This window comes from Athene cunicularia (genome assembly GCF_003259725.1).
Source record: "Athene cunicularia isolate RWA chromosome 13 unlocalized genomic scaffold, athCun1 chr13_part1, whole genome shotgun sequence".
Classification (NCBI taxonomy): Eukaryota; Metazoa; Chordata; class Aves; order Strigiformes; family Strigidae; genus Athene; species Athene cunicularia.
The window spans coordinates 5,660,063-5,682,771 of record NW_020799117.1 but is presented as its reverse complement, the minus strand read 5'-3'; the positions used below and the strand labels follow the sequence as shown (position 1 = coordinate 5,682,771).

Genomic DNA, 22,709 nt, shown 5'->3' with positions numbered 1-22,709 from the left:
TGCTTCCCTTAAACCCAGCCAAGCTGTGCATCGGCAGGTCCCCCTGGGACAAGCGCTGTAGCTAAAATATTCATCCTCACAGCAGAGGCACAAAAGGGCCTTCCCACCTCACCGCTTTGGCAGCTGATGCTCAACACTGTGATTCCTTCTCAGCTCCCACATAATCCTGCAAGTCTCTAAAGCCCTGCAACCCATCAATCTTTCCCGCAAAGCTCTTTAGAGATCTAAAACCTGCAAGCAGAGACCGGAGCACCCATGTGCCATATCCAGAGGAGAGCTGAGCCACGGCGCTCACAGCTCAGCCATTCCTGCTGCTCCTGGCTCCGCAAACATTGAAATATCCAGAGCAAAGAGGTGGATGTTAGAGCTGCAAGTCCAGACACCCTGGGAAAGCCCCCATCTCCGCTTACTCCCTTACAGTGAGCAGCACCGCGGTCTGCGGGGCTGGGGCGAATGGCAGGGCTGGGCTCAGCGCTGGGGAGCATCTGTGAACATGGCAGCAGGGCCAGGTCTGCTCAGCAGCAGGCTGCTGTGTGGCCATGGAGCACCAGGTGTTTGGTGTTAGGTGCAGCAGGGCCTGGGGAAATGATGCGTTGGAGTGAATTGGCTTTTTCTGGAGCATACTTTTTCTTTAGTGAAAACTGAGGTTCTACGCAGGCAACTGGGTTTTGTGAGAGGAGACAAAGCTGCTGGGATGCAGCAAAGATGGGGACAAACAGTGACAAGCAAATTAGGGTGACAGGAGTGACAAGGCAGCAGGGTGACAGGAGGGAGACGTGGAGCCAGTGGTGCCTGTGAGCAGGGCAGCTCCCAGCAGGAGGGGGATGCCAGGGGGACCCCCGGGCTGAGGTGACTTCAGCTGTGCGGTAAAGGCTGTGACAGGGGTGAGAAAAATAAATGGTTTGTATAGGACAGGGACAGCAGGTAGGGAGGGTTGTTTCTGTTAGCTTCAGCCACCCTTTGGGTTCAGATAAATCCTGTTTTGAAAAGCACAGCCCTCACCTTTACCATTATCTCTGTTGGAAATGAGCCCCATGAAATCACTGGGCAATTAAATACTGCTAGAACTGCAGTCCTGTGATAAGACAGTTGTGCAGCTCTACAACATCATCTACCTCCCATGGATGTGCTTTGGGGCAGCTCAGCGAGGAGCCAGGGTGTGGGACAGCCCCTTCACCCCATCGCTGCCAGCACTGGCTGCCCTGCCACCGAGGGCTCCCCCGAAGGAGACCGGGAGCTACCGAGGGAGCCTGCAGTCCTACCAGAGGACAAGGAATGGAAGGCATTGGGGTGGGGTTACATGGCACCTAGCTAGACAGCACTTTTCTCCCTGTTGCCCCTCTCTGGTGACCGTACTGCCCCATGGATGTACACCTGGGGCCGTTGGGAAACGCTCCACCCTGTGTTTTGCTCTGTACAAAACAGCAGCTGAGGAATCAGCAGTCGGGATAAACCCACAGAAGTCGCAGCCTGCTCAGAAGTGCTCCCAGACAAGAAAGAAAACCTTATCTACAAATTTAGGTCACGGAATGAGATAAAAGCTGTGCTGCTTCCATGGCCAATCTCATGGCAGGCTCTGCATTTGAAGTCACTGGCAGAAAAATCTCATTTATTGAGATCATCAGAACAGCCAAAGGGATTTGGATTAATTTGAATGGGGAATTGGTATCCAAATCCCACCGGCAGCTTTCAGTCTCAGCCTTCGCAACCAGTCCACAAGCAGTCTATGAGCTAACGTGCAATTTTGCTTGCATGATCATGCAGCTTTTTACCAATGCAAACAGTAAATGCATTTGGACACAGAAAATTACAATCGGAATTTACAAAGCAGAGACCTCGAGGTAGAAACAAAACTGTCTCTTTTCTCAAATGCTTGTCCTTTAAATGACAAAGTTACTGATCAGCTCAAACCAAAGGCGAGGAAGCAACGACTCGGGGAGCCTTGCTAAAGGGATCTGGTGATTAGGTCTCTGCAGTGAGAAGCAGCTCAGAAACTCCAGCAGCAGCCACGGCGCAGGGAGACCCTTCCTCCAGCACAGGAGGGGCCTTTCTGTGCCAACACAGCCAGCCAGGAAGACAGATGTTGATCAGAAGCTAAAATATGAGCCAGTGCAACACACTTACACTCAGGGATAGGTCACGAGCGGGTCTCAGCGAGGGATCCTAATGACCAGAGACAAGCTGGAGCAGAGTTGAGGGCTGCATGCCAACAGGTACGGCAGGAGGTGTGTGAGTGAGGTTAGCAAAACCAGTTTCTCAAAAGGTCTAACTCTGAAGTTAGGATAAAAGCAGCTTTTAAAAAAAAAAAAAAAAAAAAAAATCCAAATCTTAAAGCTCCAAGAGAAAACATGGGGCCTAATTTAAGGAGATCAGACCTGAGCCCAAGGAAGAATACCGGGTCCCACTAAAGCAAAGGCTTTTGTGGATAGTGCATCAGGCTTTCCCCATGCCTTGAAGTCCCTGCAATTGGGCTTAATTGCTCATTGAGGGCATATTTTAATTAACTTCGAGCCTTCCTAAGTGGAGAGTAATGATAAATGGTGTACAGTGAAGTTAAACTGCATTTAGTGACTAAGCAGGAATCCCTTAGCTTTGAATGAAAACCTCACATGTCCCATCAGCAACATGATTAATGCAAAGTGTTTTGCATTTGCAGCTGTAAGCATGGGCAGAAGAGAGATCCGAAATGATGGCTGAAACCTTCTCTGCTTGTATCTGAAGAGTCAGATCATTCAAGCACAGCTCACTGCCTTGCTCACCAGAGCCCATGAGAGGTTTTGTGGCTGGCACCACTTATGTGGGCCACAGTTGACACCAGTGATGACCCCTGAACCACCACATCGGGGACTTGTGGCCTTTTCCCATTCTCTGGGATCCTCAAGCACAGTTAAATTTCCCTGGCATGAACTAGAGCTGATGCAAAATACACATTGTGTAAATACAGATAAAACGTTCCTGGCAATTGTAGCCTTCCTGGAATTAATGTTCCTGGAGGCAACATTTCCAAGGACTGTTGTGAGGAGCTGAATTAAAACTGGGCATTTTTGGAATACCATCGAGTTGCTACATAATGTTTGACCAAATGCCATTTAAAATCAAAGGGGGCCTGTAAGTGCTTTGCAATGGGCTTGTAATGGGAATAATTATCTGCTGCATTTAAAACACAGATTTCCAATAGCAGCTGATGAGGGAAATAAAATTTTTAGTTTATTTATTTGTGTATTAGCATTTTGTCAACCGCTTCTATTCTTTTCTTTTAAATTAATCTCGCTGAAAGCCCATCAACCTGCTGTGAGCTTAGCAAAAACTGTGTGTTAACCACAACATTTGACCTGTCTGCACTTCACCCCACTTGCAGTGGCTTTTCCCCTCTGCAGTCAGCAAGTCTCTGTTCTGCAAAGTGGGGTGGTCACGCAAGGTGAAAGCAGAACCAGCCGGCAGGGAGCCTGTCACATCGCATCTGATGGTGGAATATGACATCTACAAGTCAGCTGAGTTTAGCTGGAGGTTTTGTTATTTTTCCCTTGGTCACAAAATGGCTTCTGGTTTATACCAGTGGTGCTGGGCTGCAAGTTTTCTATCTTTCTAACTCACTCGATGGAGCGTTGGGAGGAGCTGAGCTGGCTCGTGGCTCAGCTTCGGAAAAGAGAGATGCCGTATCTCTAGTGTCCAGGCTCCAAAGCAATTACACAAGAAATATCAACTTTGCTCAAGATGCTCTTCATGTCCCCCCTCAGCTCATGCTACAAAAGCATCAAACTGCACAGAAAAAATGGTGATGTGTGCTCAGAGCTGGCCTTCCTGGGTTAGCAATGCCAGCTCCCCATCGGGTCCTGCTCAGTTGGGTGCAATAGAAATGCATGGGGAGTGCCCGTCCCTGACTCGCTGAACTGTGAGCCATTCATAAAATCACAGATTCACAGAATCACAGATTCAAACTCAGATTGAAATTCAAACCTCATCAGTGAGATTAGCTGGCTCCTTCAGACTAAGGTTGACTTGCACGAAGAACAAAGGAACCTGTGCATGGTCCTTGCTCACAGCAGAGCCAGTATTGTTAGTGAAAAATATTCCTGGTCTTTAAGGCAAATATAAGCACAGGCTTGATCATACCCAGTTTTGAAACCAGAAACATGCAGGTCCTACTCAGGACCCCAGTTTTAAGGACAGATGGATGTCTGAGCAGCTGACACTGCAGTTAGCAGCAATTTGATAGTGATGGCAAAAGAAGTTGCTGCTCCTGCCCAGGCAGAGCAGGTAAGGAGCTGGAGAAGGTGCAGCTGGGGCTCTGCTGCTGTTCCCAGGCCTGATTTCAGCCCCAGCACACCCTGAAACATCCACAGGGCCACTTCTGCGGGGCACAACAGAATCACAGAATCATTCAGGTTGGAAAAGCCCCTTGGGAACATCGAGTCCAACCATCAGCCCTACTCTGCAAAGTTCTCCCCTACACCACATCCCCCAACAGCTCATCAAACACATCCAGGGGTGGGGACTCCGCCACCTCCCTGCTTATCAGGCTGCTTGTCAACTGGAACCCCCAGATCCTTCTCTTCCAGACAGCCCCAGCCACCCCTCCCCAAGCCTGTAGCGATGCATGGGGTTGTTGTGGCCAAGTGCAGGACATTGGCCTTGTAGAAGCTCATCCCGTTAACGTTGCCCCACCGATCCAATCTATCCAAGTCTCTCTGTAGAGCCTCCCTATCTTCATGCAGATTAACTTGGTGTCATCTGCGAGCTTACTGATGATACACTCTATGTCCTTATAAAGATCATCAATAAAGATGTTAAACTATCAGGCGACACACAGCACGGCCAAGGCACTGTGACGCTGGAGCTGCTCAGCCATGGTGTGGCTTTGCCCCCTTCCCGTGCAGCTGGGAGCGAGGCACCCCAGCCCCAAGGGTGGTGGCTGCATACACGCACTATGCTGCCCCTGCTCAAAACCTGTTTGGACGTGGGTACACAGAAAGAAAATGAAAAGTAGACTATTCAGAGAGAAAGCACCAGGCCTTCTTGCCGCGTGGGGTCAGCTCCTGGAATTAATCGCTGCAGGATGTCAACAAGATAAAATTTAGCAGGATCCAAGAGAGGATTAGACAGTCCTGTGATCAGGAACATTTGTGCAATGCTAACTGGGTCAAAGAAATACGAGAGAAATTAAGTGTTGTTCTTCCCTGAAGGGCTGAGCTGGTACCAGCTGGATTTAAAACAGATTCCTCCCCTTCCCCAGCCTTTTTATAGCAACAAGCAAATATCAGGATCTATTGCAAAGTGTCTGATCTTTCCTTAGAATAATAAAGCATCGTCTGCTCTAGGAAGTCCTCGAGAGCCACAGTGATGACTGGTCCACATACAGCATGGGGTGAAACCCTCCCCTCATCATTTTAATGATCAGAAATGGAAGTTTTACCTTCTCTGCTGCCTCTAAGCTTCAGATCAACTCATTTCTTAAGAAGAGAATGAGCTGCACAATAAATCAGCTGCTCCACCCTGAAACCCTTTTCTAAGCATAAATAACCAAATGAATTATTTAACTGTATGATAGCATCAACGAGAAGAGCATGCGGGGGTAATAGCTGAATCCAAAAGCCAACATTAGTGGTATCATAGGGGAGTGTCAAGGGGCTAATGGGAGCTATGGTTTCTACGACCAAAAAGAGAAGAAATTGTGTCTTGCTGCAAGTAAGCAAAGAAACAAAATCCTTGGTGAAACACAGGCTTCACTTTCCAGGTGGGCAGATACACACTGGCTCCTCCATGGGGTTAGCTACCATGGACATAGTAGCTGGCAGTTGAGGTGCCCAGTATAATCTTTTCCAAAATGTTCTTTTCCATTTGAAAGACGCTGGACAAAAATCTATAGCCTTTGCACATTTTTCTGACACTGTAAAAGCACTCCTGGCCAGAAAGCATGACACATCGCATGTGACAGCAAGGGTAGCACAACCTGCTCCCAGCTCATCAGTTCATTAAATTTCACTGTCTTCAACAAAAGGGTTCGGAGAGAAATGTCTTGCTAAGGCTAATGCTAGCAACAGAAAATTACCTGGTAATCTCAGACAGGCAGCAGAAATCTTTGGATTCTGTGCCAAGAGACAAAACCTTCTTCCTACAGTCCACTGCGAGCAATATGGGATAGAAGGATCGAAGGGAAAACAAGTCAACATTTAAATATCATCCCATTAGGCTTGGAAGAAATCGGGAATGCCCATTGCCTTTGAAATTCTGGTATATGGAAACAAGGATGAAAACAACTGCTGCCAAAATTGCCGAGGAAACAAACCCTCTCCAAACCTCCCCACTAAATTCTGTTGCATCTAACGCTATTTGGTCAGTTCTAGCAGTTTCATTTAAAAAAATGTTCAAAATGTTTTGCAAAATGATGTTGTGTTTTCCATTTTCCTTATTGCCTGCTCTTCCAAGAATAGCAACGCTTAATGCGGTCTGTCACAACTTCTGGGCGCGAGGACCCAGCTATCAGACAGAACTCTCTAATTAGGATTTATTAGGATTCTTTCCTTTCTCATTAACAGTATCAAGGGCTAGGGTTTTTTTTTTTTTTTTTTTTTTTTTTTTTTTAATAGATGTTTCTTACTTGGATCATAATAAAACAGTTGGTCTGGAAGTTTTTACGCCTCCAGGTACAAGCACGCACATCCTGATCTGCACTAAGCTGGTTCAGCTCCATTGTACTTCAGCAGGCAACACAGACTGATGTATCTTTATGGAACATGGCCCTTGCAGACATATTTAAGGAGCCACTGCTTTCAGAACCTGGTACATAGTGTCCCACGCCAGCAGTGAGTATTTTTACAATCACTGTGAAAACCAAGTGCTGCACCACACACGTTTCTCCCACTGGTGATAGGGGAGGGAATCAACTCACGCGACAGACCGAAGGCACAATAATCAATGTGCTGTGGTCAGGTGCTCCAGACAGGACATGGCCATGGCTCTGTACTCTTCTCACACCTCTCAATCTACCCAAACACAGAGCAATTACACCCTCGTTATGCTCCCTCCCCATGCTTCGGCTCCCAGGCGGTGATGCTCCCAGGAGGGAGCCACAACGATTGAGGAGCCTGAGCTGGGGACCACGGGCATCATCTGCGCCACGCTCTGGACACTCAGGACCTTCAGCAAGTTACTGTCTTTTTGAGTTCATTTTTTTTTCTGTATAATTCTTACTTAGGGGAAGAAGGAGGATTTGTAACATCAGTCAAAGCTGTTAGAAAAAATAATGATACAGAAACAGATTTCTCATAGCCAGCAAAGAATCGTAGTGGTAAAAGAGGAGCACGTGCTGCAGTGCTGGGTGAGTTCTTTCTCTTTATTCATTTCAATAGCTCCTACAGGACATGAGTAATACAAAGACAAATGTAATGAAAAAGCTGGCTGTCTACCGAAGGTGATGTAACTAGATGAAACCGCAGTTTTTACACCGTCGAATGTGAAAGCTTAATTAAATTGTACAGCCATGCCAAAGACTCAGGACTGGACCTGGCAATATAAACTGAGTTCAGTGGAACGTGTTTGGTGCTGCAGGTCAGACACTCGCCCTCCTCGCCTGAGGGGATTGGTGGGTTAGGACAGATTGCAGGGCAGACAGTCTGTTCTACATGCAGATGTGGTAACTTCATTTTTTTGTACTCCTGGAATATTTGTTTTCCCAGTGAAAGTCCAGTGACTCGAGTTAATGGAAAATTTCCTGTTGGACGTCTTGGGCCAGGACCCAAATTTCTACCTTTTGTTTATCCTCCTCTCTCACTGGTCCCTGGATGAAGGATTAGGTAGAACTAAGGGAGAAAATATTACTAATCCCAGCCCTTCTTGTCATCTATTACCTAAACTTACACCAGAAATACTTGTAGTTTAATATGTGCAAGTGTTTGCAGGAATAGTCCACACTAATACAGAGGTACAGCCTTTCAGAAGGCAGTTAAGGAAGCATAAACATTCAGCTGTTTTACACATGGTCTTAAAACATTGCAAAAGGAATGTAAAATACATAAACTTATGAATGGAGAATCTGAAAATCAAAATGCAATTTGAAAGATAAGCATGTTTGACTTGCTCCTTTGTCTCTGGGCAATGCACATAGGTTTTATTACTGAATGGACTCACTCTGACTGGAAAACTCACAACCACGCTGACACAAAGGAAGCTCAATCTTCAGAGGTGTTAACCAAGACAAGATATTAAATATCTCCATCCGCTTCCTTTGCATGGTAACCTGTAATTTGTATCTCTGAGGTTTCAGCAGCAGCTCTTCCACAGTGGCAGCATATGTGCCCCACGACCTGTGTGAGTGCACAAGTCCGACTAACGAGAACTGGGTTTGCAGCATCCCAACACCAGACAGCCACGCTGACTGGTGAAAACACTCGCGTGCTGCTGGAGCCTGACTCATGTCCCCACAGAGCCCAGAAAACTGCAGGGAATGACTAAATGAGAAAAGAAAAGAGGTAGCCTCACCAAGCAACTGACATGTTAGAAGCAACAGCCCTGCCGTGGGGGATACTGCACTGCCAGGCAGTGTCAGGCAGGATGCTTCCCTTCACTCGTGCTGCTCACAACAGCAACTTGGAGACAATTTCGAACACTCTCCTCTCCCATTGCTCTATCTGGAGGAGGTGGGAGGGAAGGAGAGGGTTAAAACCAATCCTTGTGCATCTCTAGGCTTTCCCCCATCTAATCTGCACCTTGGAGATGCCTTGCTGCCAGGGTCAGCAAAACCAGCACATGGCTTGATTCTTTAGATAAAACAGGTCTTAGCTCTCTTGGCCATAAAGCAGACTAATAATTGGTATGCTATTTTTTGAAAAGGAAGAAGGGAAATAAAATCAATAAATCCAGTCTCTGAAGAGCTATCAATACCATTAGCCACAGCAGAAAAACTACCATTAATTCACTGGTGGCACCCAAAGGGAGCAGTCTGTGCCTTGAACTAGAAGAAACTAGAAAAAAAACTAGAAAAAAATAGAAAAACTAAATTGAAGTAACTAACTAGGAAAATAAAAAGTGTGCTATGAACAATTAGCTGAAGCTTAAATCTTTGTGGTCATTAAAACCCAGCAGGAGTGTGTATGCTTTTATTTTCTGCAATGTATGTTTTTTACAATGAACATCTAGCATTTTTAGAAGAAATGAATACTGTCCACCAACACACCAGGAAGATTTAACCGAAACATACCTTTCCAAGGTTTTAAAAATTGATAACCTGTGAAGATACCAAGCTTATTTTGGAATAAGAAAATATTCAAATGCACCAGAGGTCCCCATAGCTTAATTAGCTTTACTGCTTTCCATGCAAACAGAGTAAATGAACATTTAAAGAGCAACCAATTAGTGCCTCTGGGTTAGGAGGGAAAGATGAAAAGCAAGAAAGTAACCAGAACACTCACCTTTAATGAAGTATGGTTTCTCCTAAAAGGTCACCTGATGTACCTTGCGTATTCTTGTCCTTTCCACTTACCTTCTTCTCAGTTTCTCCTCCATCCTTCTCTCTTCAGGCTCAATTCCAGACATTTTAAGGCGCCTCTGCTCTACCCACGTCAGTAGAAAAGAAAAGCCACGCAGTCACCTGCACTGATTTGGGAAATTCTCACCCTATAAAGCACAAATCCAACTTTGCACTATCACTGAAGAGCCAGTGGACACAGGGTATGAAGGACCAGTAACTAGGAGTCTGGCCTGAGTGATTTTGTATTCAATTATATACAATAGCTATAGTTATTTTACTGCAAGTTAAGGAAAGACAAATGTTCTCCTACCTGGTTTAGGACCACAGGACACAAGCTCAACTTCGATCCTTTGTCTTTGAGTGAGATGCTGTTTTCCATATACTCTCTCTGGACGGGACACCAGGCTCTCCATTAATCTGGGCACATTCCCTACGGATAAATCTCCCAATACTTACATGCCAGGTTAGCACATATTATTTAAGAGCTCAAAACCTCCTATTTGGAACCATGTAACAACTGTACTCATCTTAAAACATAACATTAAGAAGATTAAATGCAGGAAGTGAAGGGCCTGGAATGATTTTACCATTGAGGACCAAGTAGGTCATTCCCATCATGACAACTGGATTTATTATAAAGCCTGTATTTAACTGGCATGGATGTTACCAAACCAACTGCTGCCACTGGAAAAGGTTCGTTTCTGGGCTTTATTTCCCACAAATGCTCCTAAGAGCAATTCTACAAGCTCTGCTTTCTGGATAGGCGTCCACGGCAACTCTGTGCGCACACAAAGCCTGTGTTACACACCCCATCTAGTGGCAAGACGCTAAATGTGATGGTGGGAATGAAAATCTCACCCATGAGACACAACCAAAGAGAAATCATTGCTGGAGTCTGCAATGGACTCATCACTCTGTTGGGGACTTAGAGCTGCTTCAAGGAAGCAGATTTTAAAACCACAAACAAGCTGAACGCCCCGGGGTGTGTGGTATTCATGGAAACACTGAACTAGGTTATTTATTCCGAAGCGAAGCAGTGCCAATATACTGAACGTGAGTTCTGAAGAGATGCGGGGGTGCCAGTGAGATGTGTTGTGTGCTTCGGTGCTTTACACAGCAAGTGCGCTCAAATGTTTCATGTTTTCTGCTGCTAACGATGGGAATCTCACATAAAACATAAGAATCCACGCTGCTACGCATATACTCTGATAGAGAAGAAACCCCCCCCGACAAAGAATGTGATATTAAAATAAACCAACAAGAGTTAGCTGAATCTCATTCCTGAAAAAAAAAAAAAAGATACAAGAAATCTTCACTTTGTTCCTCTTCCACTGTAAATGAATCCCTTTTAATCCCTTCCCGCTGCCAAACCCCAAGTCCGCTTCGGGCTTTCTGGGGTGGGGAGGGAAGAGGAAAGAAGGAGCAGGGTCTACAGGCCCCAGGCAAAACCTGCAGACCCTGCGCTGCACAACTGCCCTGACTGACTTGGGAAGGTTAGAAAACCTCCAGCTACGAAGACCTGGGGTTAAGATTTGAACAGGTTTGGACACGAGTTTTCCACAACTCTGACAGTATTACTGATCAGGTCTCCACTTTGTAACCCAAACCCAACTGATTCAAGCAGCTTTCTGGTCTGCAGATCTAGAGAAGTAACAGAAAATACAGGAAAAGTCTTTCTGGGATTAGTTGCTTACATGTTTCCATTTTACCCTTGACGTACTTCACTCACTCTGGCTGTACGTGCATCTCTTCAGGAAAAGCTTTAGGAATTAAGTTAAAATATGAATTAGACTTCAAGAAGGTTTGAAACAGATATTGGATTTATTGGTCAGCTATGAGTAGGAAAATACATTGGTAAAGAAAAAGAAGACCCTGTATATAAATATAATACTAACTAGTTAAAATTTGACCAAGAAGAAAGTTCCACTGAAGAGAACAGTAAAAGCCCTTGTTTACCATCAGACCATATTCAGTTTCCCATTTATCTTATTGAAGAGCTGCCTATAGACAAATGCAACATTCTTTGAGCTTAGTGCAGATAATGTGCTGGTTTTTGTTACATGAATGGTAAACAAGAGTTAGTCCAGTGCATTACACATTATACAGAAGTACTGTGAATAAAGACTAAGATAATTCTATTTTAGACACTACTTAAACATACCAAGACACTTAAGTGTTACAAATTTATGCAACCAAAAGAAAAGAATAGCCGTTAACATACTAAAAAATACTGTGTCTGGCTGGATGAAAAAGGCTTGCTACTTAAGCGGTTAACTGAAGTTTAAGTTTTACAGTGTAATTAGTTGGGTTTTCCCCCCCCCCAATGGTGGTGTAATTATTTTGTCTTTCATACAGATTTTGTGTGGTTGAAAAAGCAAACCATAAGCTATTTTCTAATTCTGCTCTAAAAAACCCCTCTGAGATTTGCTAAAGTGACATCAAAGATGCATACATACAATGTTCTTAAAGTCAGTTTTGTCAAATGCTGGCCAAATTTACCTTTTCTTCTTCTTTTTTTTTTTTTAAAGCTGCTAAAAGGGCAAAATAATTACAACACGCACTGACTTATATGCTCTTCACCCCCCCCCCACTTGTGTTATGTTAAAAGCAGTTAACTTGTGGTATTAGTCTTTTATTCTAATCAATTCTTTTAGTTAAAGGTGTATTTCAGTTTACACTTTGACACCCAGAATTCTTGGTAAATGCAAATAAAACTACACAAGATACGGCTGGCTGTACTTTAAGTGGAAAAAATCCTGGTTTAACCTAAATAAATCCTTTCAACCCCAAGGATGTTCTGTGACTTTTGCTCTATGTGCTTTTACAACAAGAACACTGAAGGTACATTATGGCAACACCCAAAACCACCTTGAATAAAAATATTGCAAATAACCATTTTATGTTAAAAACTATGAAGCAAACATTTTGATTTTGTGAAGACACGGTTTATTGCCTTATTCTATATGTTATAGCTGGAAATTGAGACTTTTGAGTTAGATTTGTTTGACATGGGAATATATCTTCTTTGAAGATTGTTTGACAAGGTTTATCCCAGCTCTGTTTTGCTGCCATCTGGTCTTTCCCTATACTCAAAATATTTCTCCTTCCTTCAGCCCCTGAGTCATAGCTGCAGTCTAGGTAAAACCCAGTGAAGTCAAAGGTGTGTCTTCAATGTATTCAGTGGGTTTTCAATTGGGACATGATGGACTAATATAAAAGCTGGAGGAAACGGTTATTTAAATGGATCCTTAGACTGTAAGGTGACTAAGCAGGAACAGCTGTGTCTCCAAAAGCACAAGGGGCTGTATTTTAACATGCTGTCATAAATTCAAATATTTTTTTAAGACTAAGCAATAGAGGAGAACACATATTGGATAAAGCTCAAACCTTTAGAATCTAACAAGTGCACTCAAGCTCCAGCATCTATTAAAGTAAATTATCCCCCTCTAAGAAATACAAAATGAGTAAGTGCTTCCCTTCCCCTTCTGTAAAGCTTTCTGGACTCAATACACAATCCAAATAATCAGGAAAGAAAAATAGTTTGCTCAGTTTGACAAGCTAAATTGGCTCATCGTCACTGGAAATTGTCATGATGTACATTACCAAGACATCATTAAGGAAACATGAGTAAAACACCTTTTATTCACACTTTACAAAAAAACCCCAAAAAACAAACAGAAAAAAAAATAACACTACGCATTAAGTCTACTACAGCAATACTACCAGCATTTCAATGTACTGATTATAAACTGGACATGTTTGGTGTTCTCACAACTAAAACCAAAACAAAGTAATCCCAAGAGATCAGGTCCCAGACAAGGATTCAAGATCAAAATTTCTCATAATGAAATTTTAAAATGTACATTTTACATATCCGAACTGTTTGTAATTTTTACTTTCAGCTTAAAACAGAACGCTTTGAGCACACTTATGTGCTGACTACTTTTCAATAAAATTGAGTCATTATTACCAATCCACTCTCTTATATATAAAAATTCATAATATTTAGAAAGTTTTCTCTTAATGCTCAGTGTCCTTTTGCTTCCCTGCCCGCAGCTGAAACAAAAGCTGTTTAAGACCAAGCTCTCTATCTCCATTTTTTTTTTTTTACATTGATTATTCAAGCTGTATTAGTTTAAGGAGATGATAAATCCTCCCTTTTAGGATACAAATAGACAAGTTAAATTTGTAAGCTGTTATATACTTGGCTTCATGACACAAATGGCACTGAGGGTACACTATAACTTTAGTCTTGCTTGACACTTTAAAATAAGACTTGGTCACTTTAAAAAAAATGATCTGAAGAATTGTCTTTGGGACCTGTATTGAAAATGCATTTATTTCACACTGCTTCATCAATAGAAAATATAGGGTTGTTTGTTTTTTTCTCTTCAAGGAATTATACTCTCTGAAACTGAGGAACACACTTCAATGAAAGAGAATTCACATGATAGTAATTCTTAGTGGGAAAAACGGCACTGTGCAATGACACTGAAAGAAGCAGTGCATGGGTATTAGAAGCTAGAAACTGTGTACCCATAACCTGAACATGTTCAAAAAGTGTGATATTCAATGCTTCACAAAGGAAAAAAAGATGCCACAGCTTATACAAAAGTATCTTCATAAAATTTTCACAAGTGTTAACATTATTTAAAAAAAATAAAAGAGGATGCACAGGATCTCTCTGCATGCACAGGCAGTGCTAGTTGAGAACAAATTTAAGCAGGCACAGTGGAGATAGGACAAGTATTTAAAACAGAAATGAAGAAGCTGTACACAAGTATCCCTCAAATTTACTTCAAAAGTTAGAGATGAGAAAAATATCTGAGTGTTTACACATCAGCAATAACTTTCAGTCCATACAGGTCTACTTATATTCACTGCTTAGCTTATCTGTTCTGCGAGAACTCCATGCTTTTCTCTTTTTCTTACAAAAAAGTCACAAACAGAACGCATTTAGTTATCTCTGTAAGATATTAAGATTTTATAAGTTTGGATTTTAAAAGCAACGTTCTCAATTGAACATAAAAAGTAGTACAAAAGGGCTAACGAAACCCTAACAGTGCAAATCATTAGCAGAGAAAACCTGTGACAACCTCTTTTACAAGCTGGCCTTTATAACACATGAAAACAGATAAAAATTTAGCCTTAGTTTACAATACAATCATTTTCCAAATCTGATTTTTCTTTTTTTAAAGTACAAAATCTCATAAATCAGGTTTTCTGTTGTTCATATACAATCAATAAAGGCTAAATTCAAATTCTATATTTTACAAACAAGTCTGAAAAAGGAGGGAGTGAAGTACAGAAGAATGTTCTGTGGATGTTCCTACTGGCCTCAAAAAAGTAGTGCTACAGATAACTGTGCAAAGAGAATATACTGTATAACAATTCCCTATTTCAAGGCATGAAAATGTCAGGTTGGATAAAAGAAACAGGAAGGTTAATTGTAACGTATTAAAGGTGCAAATGCACCAATTGCTGTCAAACAGTATACAAAGTATATTGGGCTCAGAATTGTGTCTGTTGATAGCACCTGGCTTTTACTATGTCTTTAGCAAATAATTAGATTTAAGATTAAGATTATTAAGAAAAAAATCCCTGTTGGCCATACCTCACTCCTCTATATTCAGATTTTACAATTGTACAAGTTAGATTGAGGTTGCCCTCCAAAATGTACTTGACTACCTCCTGCCAGGGAGATGGATTCCATTTACAGGAGGCAGGAAAGGCAGCAAAAGCTCCAGTTGTGCAAAAAGTGAGAAGTGGTCAGAAGGGATGAGTGGATGTGGACAACCACTTATATTGTTCTCTATTAGCCAATGATGATCCAAAGGTCCAAGAATGCCAAGTATGTTTAGCTGAGGTTTAGAGTAGAAGATGTAGTCAATAATACCCTAAAACAAGAGAAGAAATAAAAGTGGTTATTAGTATATATTTGACTCAAGTTATTTCTCCAGACAAAAGGTGAGCTCAGTATTATGAATAAGAGAAATGCTAACATTCCTTCTCTATAGCACATCATCAATTTAGGAGACTTCTACTTCCTATAATCCCATGGGTTGCTCAATATAGATTAGGAAAAGAAAAGACCACCCTATATCACTTCTGCTATGCTTTCGTGGGTTGTAATTTCCAACCTCCTACATAGCTTCAAATCATGTTTATCTGATTTTGAAGAAAAGAGCCATCTTTGTGTCCCCTGGGCAACCAAGCAGAGTTTTCCAGTAGCAACAGGTATTATTTTCCTTGCAGTTGACACCTTAAGTGCCCCTGTTGTACTATTTAATTTAGCTTAGAGTATGAAAATCCAAAATCTTCCTATATAAAGGGAAGGTTAACAGCAACCCCAACTCTTGCAAATCCATTACATATTACTAACAAGAAAAAGGAAAATTTGGTTTCTAGGAGACTGAAGCGTTGGGCACTATAGCTTGCTGTGTTTTAAATACAAACTTGGTGGATTTACTGTTAGCTACCCAAACAGATTAACTTGTCAAACAATTTAGTACAGCAAATCACATTAGTTCAACTTTAAAATGGAAAACTTTTTCAAAATATCAGCCAAGTTCTTACCTTGAAGTCAAATGTGTAATTTGTATAAGGCATTAGACCATTCTCATAGGCACTCTTCAACTTGAAACCATGTGTAATTCTTCCATTTGTTGTTCCATTTTTTCCATTACAGCTGAAGTTAGTAAGACTTTCATTGTATCTCAGTTCCTTAAAATCTTTGTGGTTTGTTTCCACTCCACCAGTGCTCAAGTACTCAACAACACCTATAAGGAGAGCACAGACACACAAGACTATTAACAAGCATTCAACTAATAAGAGTGTGTAGGTAGAGTCATACATGTTACTTTATGCTTTATATAAGCAAAACCTTAACAGATACACAATACAGTCAGCAATAGTTCTTTTAAATATCACAAAACAATGTATCTGTATATCAAGAGCAAATGTCATCTAGAACAGAGAGGCATACTTTTATCAGAAAAAACGAGAAGGTGAAGGAACAGATTAGGGGGAAACATGAAAAAAGCTGAAGGAAAATTCTACAGATGCTACGAGTCAGCTTCCTCCTCTCCTAGTCTCTATACTCAAGTCCTGGCTTTCACTGTTCTTCAGCTGAAATGTTGAAAAAAAGCCAACTTTTGTAACACTACTTCAAATAAAGTTAACTTTAAAGAGGCTGCAAAGCCAAATTGACAAGATTTGTGCCTTGGAAAACTATGATCCTGCCTCTTAATTTCAGAATAGCTATGTTAAGGTTCTGGAAGGTAACAGAAGCAATTAGTTGTTTTGAAGACACAATCAGAGACATGAACTGGTTATTGCAATAGCCTCTAACGATCTTTGCCTTCCTGGTATCAGAAAGAATCAATTTCCAGTAGTGCTGAGCTGTAACTGCTCCTATCAACTCTAATAGATATTAAGAGTTGCCAAGCAGAGGCCAAAAGGAAGGGGGACCAAGAATGGAGATTATTACATTGAACAACTAGCATTAAGAAGGTAGGATGGCTCTTGAGTTCAGCACTTCAGCTGGGTACCTGAGAAACCCAAGGCAGCGATCACTGAATCTGTTTTTTTCTTGCACTTTATAATAAAGTTGCCACCAAATAAAAAAAAAAAAAAAGTTGTATGTTAGTAAGGAGGGAAGAATCCCTTTCTGACAGGAGATGTATTGAATTTTAGAAGTCCTAAAATATTTGAACCACAGAAAATGCTTGTATGGTGGCAACTTTAAAGAGAACCACCTATCTTCTCACACTTATACATTAAGAAAACCCAATTATCAGCAACATACTCATGTTTCCAGTTATTTTTGGAAGGTAGCTTCTTCCTTTCCATTCCTGTATTGTAAGATAACAATGAAAATGCTTCTGAAAGGCCAGAAGTAGCTATACAACTGCACAGGCAATAAGGTCACTCACAAAAGAAACAGTTCTGTTTTTTCTCTCTTCCTTCTATTTTCTTAGTACCTTCAGAGCTTATGATATCAAACAATGTATTCTCTAAATTGAAAACTCCTTTAAAAAGTGAGACTTTAAAATTTAAATTGTTACACACTTGAAACAGTTTAAAAAAAAAAAAGAAATAGAACTCTTACCAGAGTCTGGTAGAGAATTGAGATCTGCACACAGTACAAGTGGAATGGTTCCAAGTTCTCCCGAAACACCAGGTTTGAGACTACGAGAAGCTTTATCAATAATGTTCTTGACCTCAGACAGGAACATCATAGTCTGAACAAGCTTCACATCAGAATAATCTGGGTCCCAATGCATATGTGCATTAGCTACAAGAACTAGCTGCTTTTCCATCCCAAGATGTGGCTTCCCAGCTAAAATTTAAAATCAATTATTTACCTTACATGGTCAGCAACAGAAAACACTATTATTGAATTTTAAACGAGATGCTTGAGGTGAAGAAAAAAATAAATAATACACCAGTATAACTCCAAGAGAGTTAATATCTTTTAAGAGGGTCATACAACTCCCCTTACATCTAAGTGTTTTATTCAATATAAAGCATTAGGAATAATTGTTTCACATTCAAGGCCATTAACAGGCAGACTATCTTGTTACAGGTAATGCTTATGTATCTAAGAATACTATGAATTAACATAAATAACATATAATCCTAATTACAGGCAAATAGTGTTCTAAAAAATTACAACAGTTTTCCTCAGGTTGTGATAGTAAACAGGCACTGCTCATATCTTATTAGGCAATGAGCTCTGAATTTTAAGCTATTCATATTACAAGTTACCTCTCTTGCTACAAGTGCTTTTTAAAAGGCTTGTTTGTTAGCATCTGAATTATATAAATATCATTTGGATAAATATAACACAGGTTGAGTAGGTACCCATTGCGATACTTATAAAGCCAATTTACGTTTCCTAAATTAAGAATGATAGGACAGAACAAACAGGTTGTATAAGCATGACAGTGAAGAAAATAACAAGCTAAAATGATGCAGATACATGACCCAAAACCAAACTACTAACACCAACTGATTCTTTGATACCTGTACATAACTTCAAGGACAAAAAAAACCCCCACAACATATACACTGAAACCCAAGTCTTTGTATGTTTTAAGCAAAAAGGTGTAAGTGGGGAAAAAAAAAAAAATCACCTTCATCATTTGAGCAATATGATTTTTCCCTAAACCCTCTTTGGAAATAAATTTGTCTGAGCATACATTGTGCAAAGTCATATTCATGTGTAGAACCTGATTTCTCCAGTTTACTATATCAAGTCATTTTTTTCATTTACGACATACAATCCATTAAAAAAATTAAACAGGACTTACATGACATTTCTATCAATTCCTTTCGCAGCTCTAACAATACCGCAACTCCAATGTTATCTTTTGTCATAACTCTGTTCAGCATAGCTTCTGAACCTTCTGAGTTTGCCATAGCTAGTTGATTGAACTCAACAGTATGTTTTTGAACCAAAGTAAATCTGAAAGAGAAACATTATGTATGTTTTTCAGGAGCTGGATACAAAAAGAAACGTTACAGATAAATCTCCTTTTAATTAAAGCTCAAAACACATTTGTGATGTGAAAAATCTCAATCACATAATTTCATAAAATCCTAAACTTAAATCAAAGAATACAATTTTCCTAGCAATTTTTGTATATTTTATAGTACCTTAGTTTCAGTTAAAAAATTTGAGAGATAGAAAGAGAGAGAGATTGAGAGACTGAGAAACTATAGAAAAGGAGTGCTTGTTTCTAATTCTGCACTGGTTTCTATTTCAAAGATGTACGTTTAACAGAGAGGGACTAAATTTTTCTAAGCCAAAACCTGGCACCTACACTTACTCGTGGACACAAAGGACAGAAGCAGGAGGAGAAGTTATTCCTTCATATCCAAACAGAGGTACAAGTGCATATATGACACTATCAGTTAAGTTCTGCAGCTCTTAACAACATGTTTTTCAGAAGCAAGCAGTGATGTTAAGTGCCTTGTCTTTTGCTTTATCCTAAGACTACAGAAACGGTGACTAATGCCCAACTGTTTGAGCTGCAGTCTGACCTGAGAAATTATGTGAAAGGGAGCAAGACACAACAGGAGGCTTTGCAAAATACATCACTTACTTTTCTGTTTTGAAGAATATTGCACAACCATCAACATGTTTTCTTTCCTGTTCTGACATTGTCCTAGCTCTAGATTTTGGACTGAAGAATCCATTATAGCCACGTTCTTTCAATTCTACCAGGAAAAAACTGTAGTACTGTTCTGTTTCAACCTCCTATAAAGTTGTAAGACAGCACAACATGAATGTACTATTAGCGAAATACAGAAGTCTGATATTATTTAGACTCTTCAGAAGTGTAAATCACTTTCAAGTTAGATTTAAGGCAAAAAAAAAAAAAGTAAGAATTAAGTACATCAGAGAATGCAAATTTAAGAGCAATATCCCTATTTTAAGGAAATATAAATTAATTTCTGTAATCCCCAGAGTTAAGATTATCTCAAGACTTTGATTTGAAAATGTGTCAATTATAGCCCCACATACACATGCAGGCACAAAGACACCCCCACGTACATTTCTTTGATCAGCAGCTGCTGGTTCACATTCCAGCTGCGTGGGCTGAAAAGCATTCTTTTGATGTCAAGCAACAAATAATGTTCTAAACACCACTTTTTTTCTTTTGTTTTCAGAAGGTTTTGAAAACAGACCATTTACTGTAAATATATTTAATATAGAGAAACCAGCACATGGGCATAGAAAAGGAAAAGAAATAATAGTATGTCTTTTACCTGAAGACTTATGATGTCAGCATTGCAGCTCAGGATTTCCTGCATAATGGCTTTTTTTCTGTATTCCCAGTTCAATGCCCAAGATGGACAATAGCCATACAGCTGCCGGGTAGCATATTTATCACAGAGTACGTTGTAACACATGACAGAAAACAAGGCTGCAGAACAATAATTTTACTTACACTCTGTTATATTTAACAACAACAACAACAAAAATTACGTTCTTCACTTCCGTCTTCTGCAAATTTATCAATTCATGCTTCGTTTGCTTCAATCAAAGCACAGCTCGTGTATCTACACTGAAAAAAAATTGCTAGTCCTAAGACAATAAATTGTAAGTTTGGACTTAGAGCAGCTGTCTTCTAGCATTTAATTAGAAAACAAAAACAAACCCCCTCTTCATATGGTTAATGCAGTAAATAGCAGACAAATGTACTTTATGCTAAGTGGTGCTCTACTGTGAAAAGGTAAGTGTATTTGAACACTTATATTTGCTAGCTATACAAAGGTTTGCCAACCCTTCCAATAGATTATTTAAAATCTACCTTAATTATTACCACCACGAACTTTAATAGAGCCATAGGCAGTGTAAGGATCCCTTCACACAATGAAAATGTATAGGTAAAATAAACCCTCATATGTTTCCACCTCAGAAAGCTTACAGCTCAGGTGTAGTTAAGAAACATCTACTCTATGTACGATTTGGAACAGGAGTGATAATGAGACAGTCTGGGGCAACGTAACAGGTAATCGGGCAGCACGGATTTTGGGTTTTGCTTTGCTGGGTTTTTTTTTCTTTGTTTTTAAAAAGCACTAAGGAATTTGCAGTACAAGAATGAGATGCCTGCAAGCTTACTGGGAGCTTCTCTCAAATGTGGAGTACAACTCAGGAAAAAAACACCAAGGCAGTTGTTGGAAGATTTAGCAAATTGAGGCAATATTCTCAGGCTGATTGGGGGGGTCAAAGCCCAGAATTTTGAAAACAGACAGGTGACAGCAAGAGACAAGCTGCATTAACATCATGATCTTTAAAGCAACTGCCTTAATAAAATCAACAGGAGAAAACAATGTACATCAGTCTGGGAAGAGAGGACACTGCAATATTTGAGAAATATACTAAGATTTTTGGTGTGCAGATAAATAGAAAAGGCTTTATTTTAGACAATTGATTCATAAAAATTAGTAAATGATTAAACATGACCTGAATCCCAACAGCAAGAAAAGTACCGAGTCAAAGATGATACACTGGTTACTTTAAAAAAAAAAAAAAAAAAAAAAAATTTCTACAGTTTTTGGAAGTTATGCTCATATTCTTCAACAAATTTTCAATTAAGCCTGTTATAATTCAACTATTTAACTAATTGTGGACAACAGTTTCAATTCCTTTGAGGAGGTTATTAATTAAAAAGAAATTACTTTATAGTAAAGATGGGTAAATCTGAAACAGGTGTTCTAACTGAGATAGAACTACTTCAGCTGGCTGGTCAGCACTGCACAGATGACTGGTTACTTTAAGCACTTTTTTTTTTTCCAGTAGATAGGTAAGGTCAACAGCTTAAAAAAAAAAAAAAATCCTTAAAATGTTACAGTACCTGTTGGTCTTGTACGGTCTGGTTCTTGCAACATAATCCAAGATCTTGGAGGTGGCTGTTCTGTTGAAACTACGGGAATATTTTAAAGTAGAGATACAACAAATGATAATCACGTTTATTTTACACAGCAGAAATAAATGCTTTAAGAATGATCACTTACTTCTTTTTGCAGTACCTGCCAAATTATCAAGCAAATAGTTCAGTAGCCTTCGCGTCCCATCTGGTTCCTGATAAAGGTTCAGAATATCCTGTGTAAGTGGATTTCCTGCAAACAGATTTACAGAAATACTGAATAAAATATACAGAACCGTTATGAATTTACATATCAGTGTTTAAAGCTAGAATCTCTCAGAAAAGATACTGCATCTTCTATGAACTACTCAGAGGTTTCAGATCTCAGGTCTTCAGTCCCCTGAACACTAGCTGTGTTAACAGCTCTACTGAAGTTCACCACATTCCCTCCTGCCTCTGTCCCCTGAACACCCCAAGGGCAGCCGCTGGATCTAACTAGAACTGGCTGGTACAACACACATGCACAGAGCTGATAAGGCCAAACACAAGAGCCACCTTCTGCTCACTTTGCTCCGCGTGAGCAAAACATCCATCAGTTTATTTGCCAGTCATATCTGAGTAGAGTCTATCATCTCCCAAAAGCATAAACAGATTGTAAAAGTTTTCATGGACAACACACATTGCAATTATCCAGTTTTAAGGGGGAGAAAAAACAGACTTTTGAGACTTAACATTGTTTATAGGTTTTGTATCACTCAGTGCTCCTGATTTTGTGACCCAATTTCCCCCAAGGTCAGCAATTTTATCTAGAATCCATATAGTTCAGAAAGGAAAAAAAAAAAAAAAAAAAAAAAAAAAAAAAA

General features: G+C 40.3%; 1 protein-coding gene across 2 annotated transcripts in view; it reads right to left on the bottom strand.

The window, feature by feature from the left end:
• Positions 1-11,268: 11,268 nt before the first annotated feature.
• The window catches only part of CNOT6 (CCR4-NOT transcription complex subunit 6), a 29,925-nt gene continuing 18,484 nt past the window's right edge, over positions 11,269-22,709 (bottom strand). Inside the window, exons 5-12 of one of the 2 annotated variants that reach the window (XM_026858155.1) lie at positions 21,995-22,099; positions 21,835-21,903; positions 20,243-20,400; positions 19,576-19,730; positions 18,781-18,935; positions 17,577-17,807; positions 16,043-16,245; positions 11,269-15,363 (exon numbers count right to left, since the gene is read on the bottom strand). In XM_026858155.1, coding sequence (XP_026713956.1) covers positions 15,151-15,363; positions 16,043-16,245; positions 17,577-17,807; positions 18,781-18,935; positions 19,576-19,730; positions 20,243-20,400; positions 21,835-21,903; positions 21,995-22,099 — 1,289 coding nt within the window. In that variant the 3' untranslated portion in view covers positions 11,269-15,150. The remainder of the gene's footprint in view (positions 15,364-16,042; positions 16,246-17,576; positions 17,808-18,780; positions 18,936-19,575; positions 19,731-20,242; positions 20,401-21,834; positions 21,904-21,994; positions 22,100-22,709) is intronic. The other variant, XM_026858156.1, reaches the window with a different exon arrangement.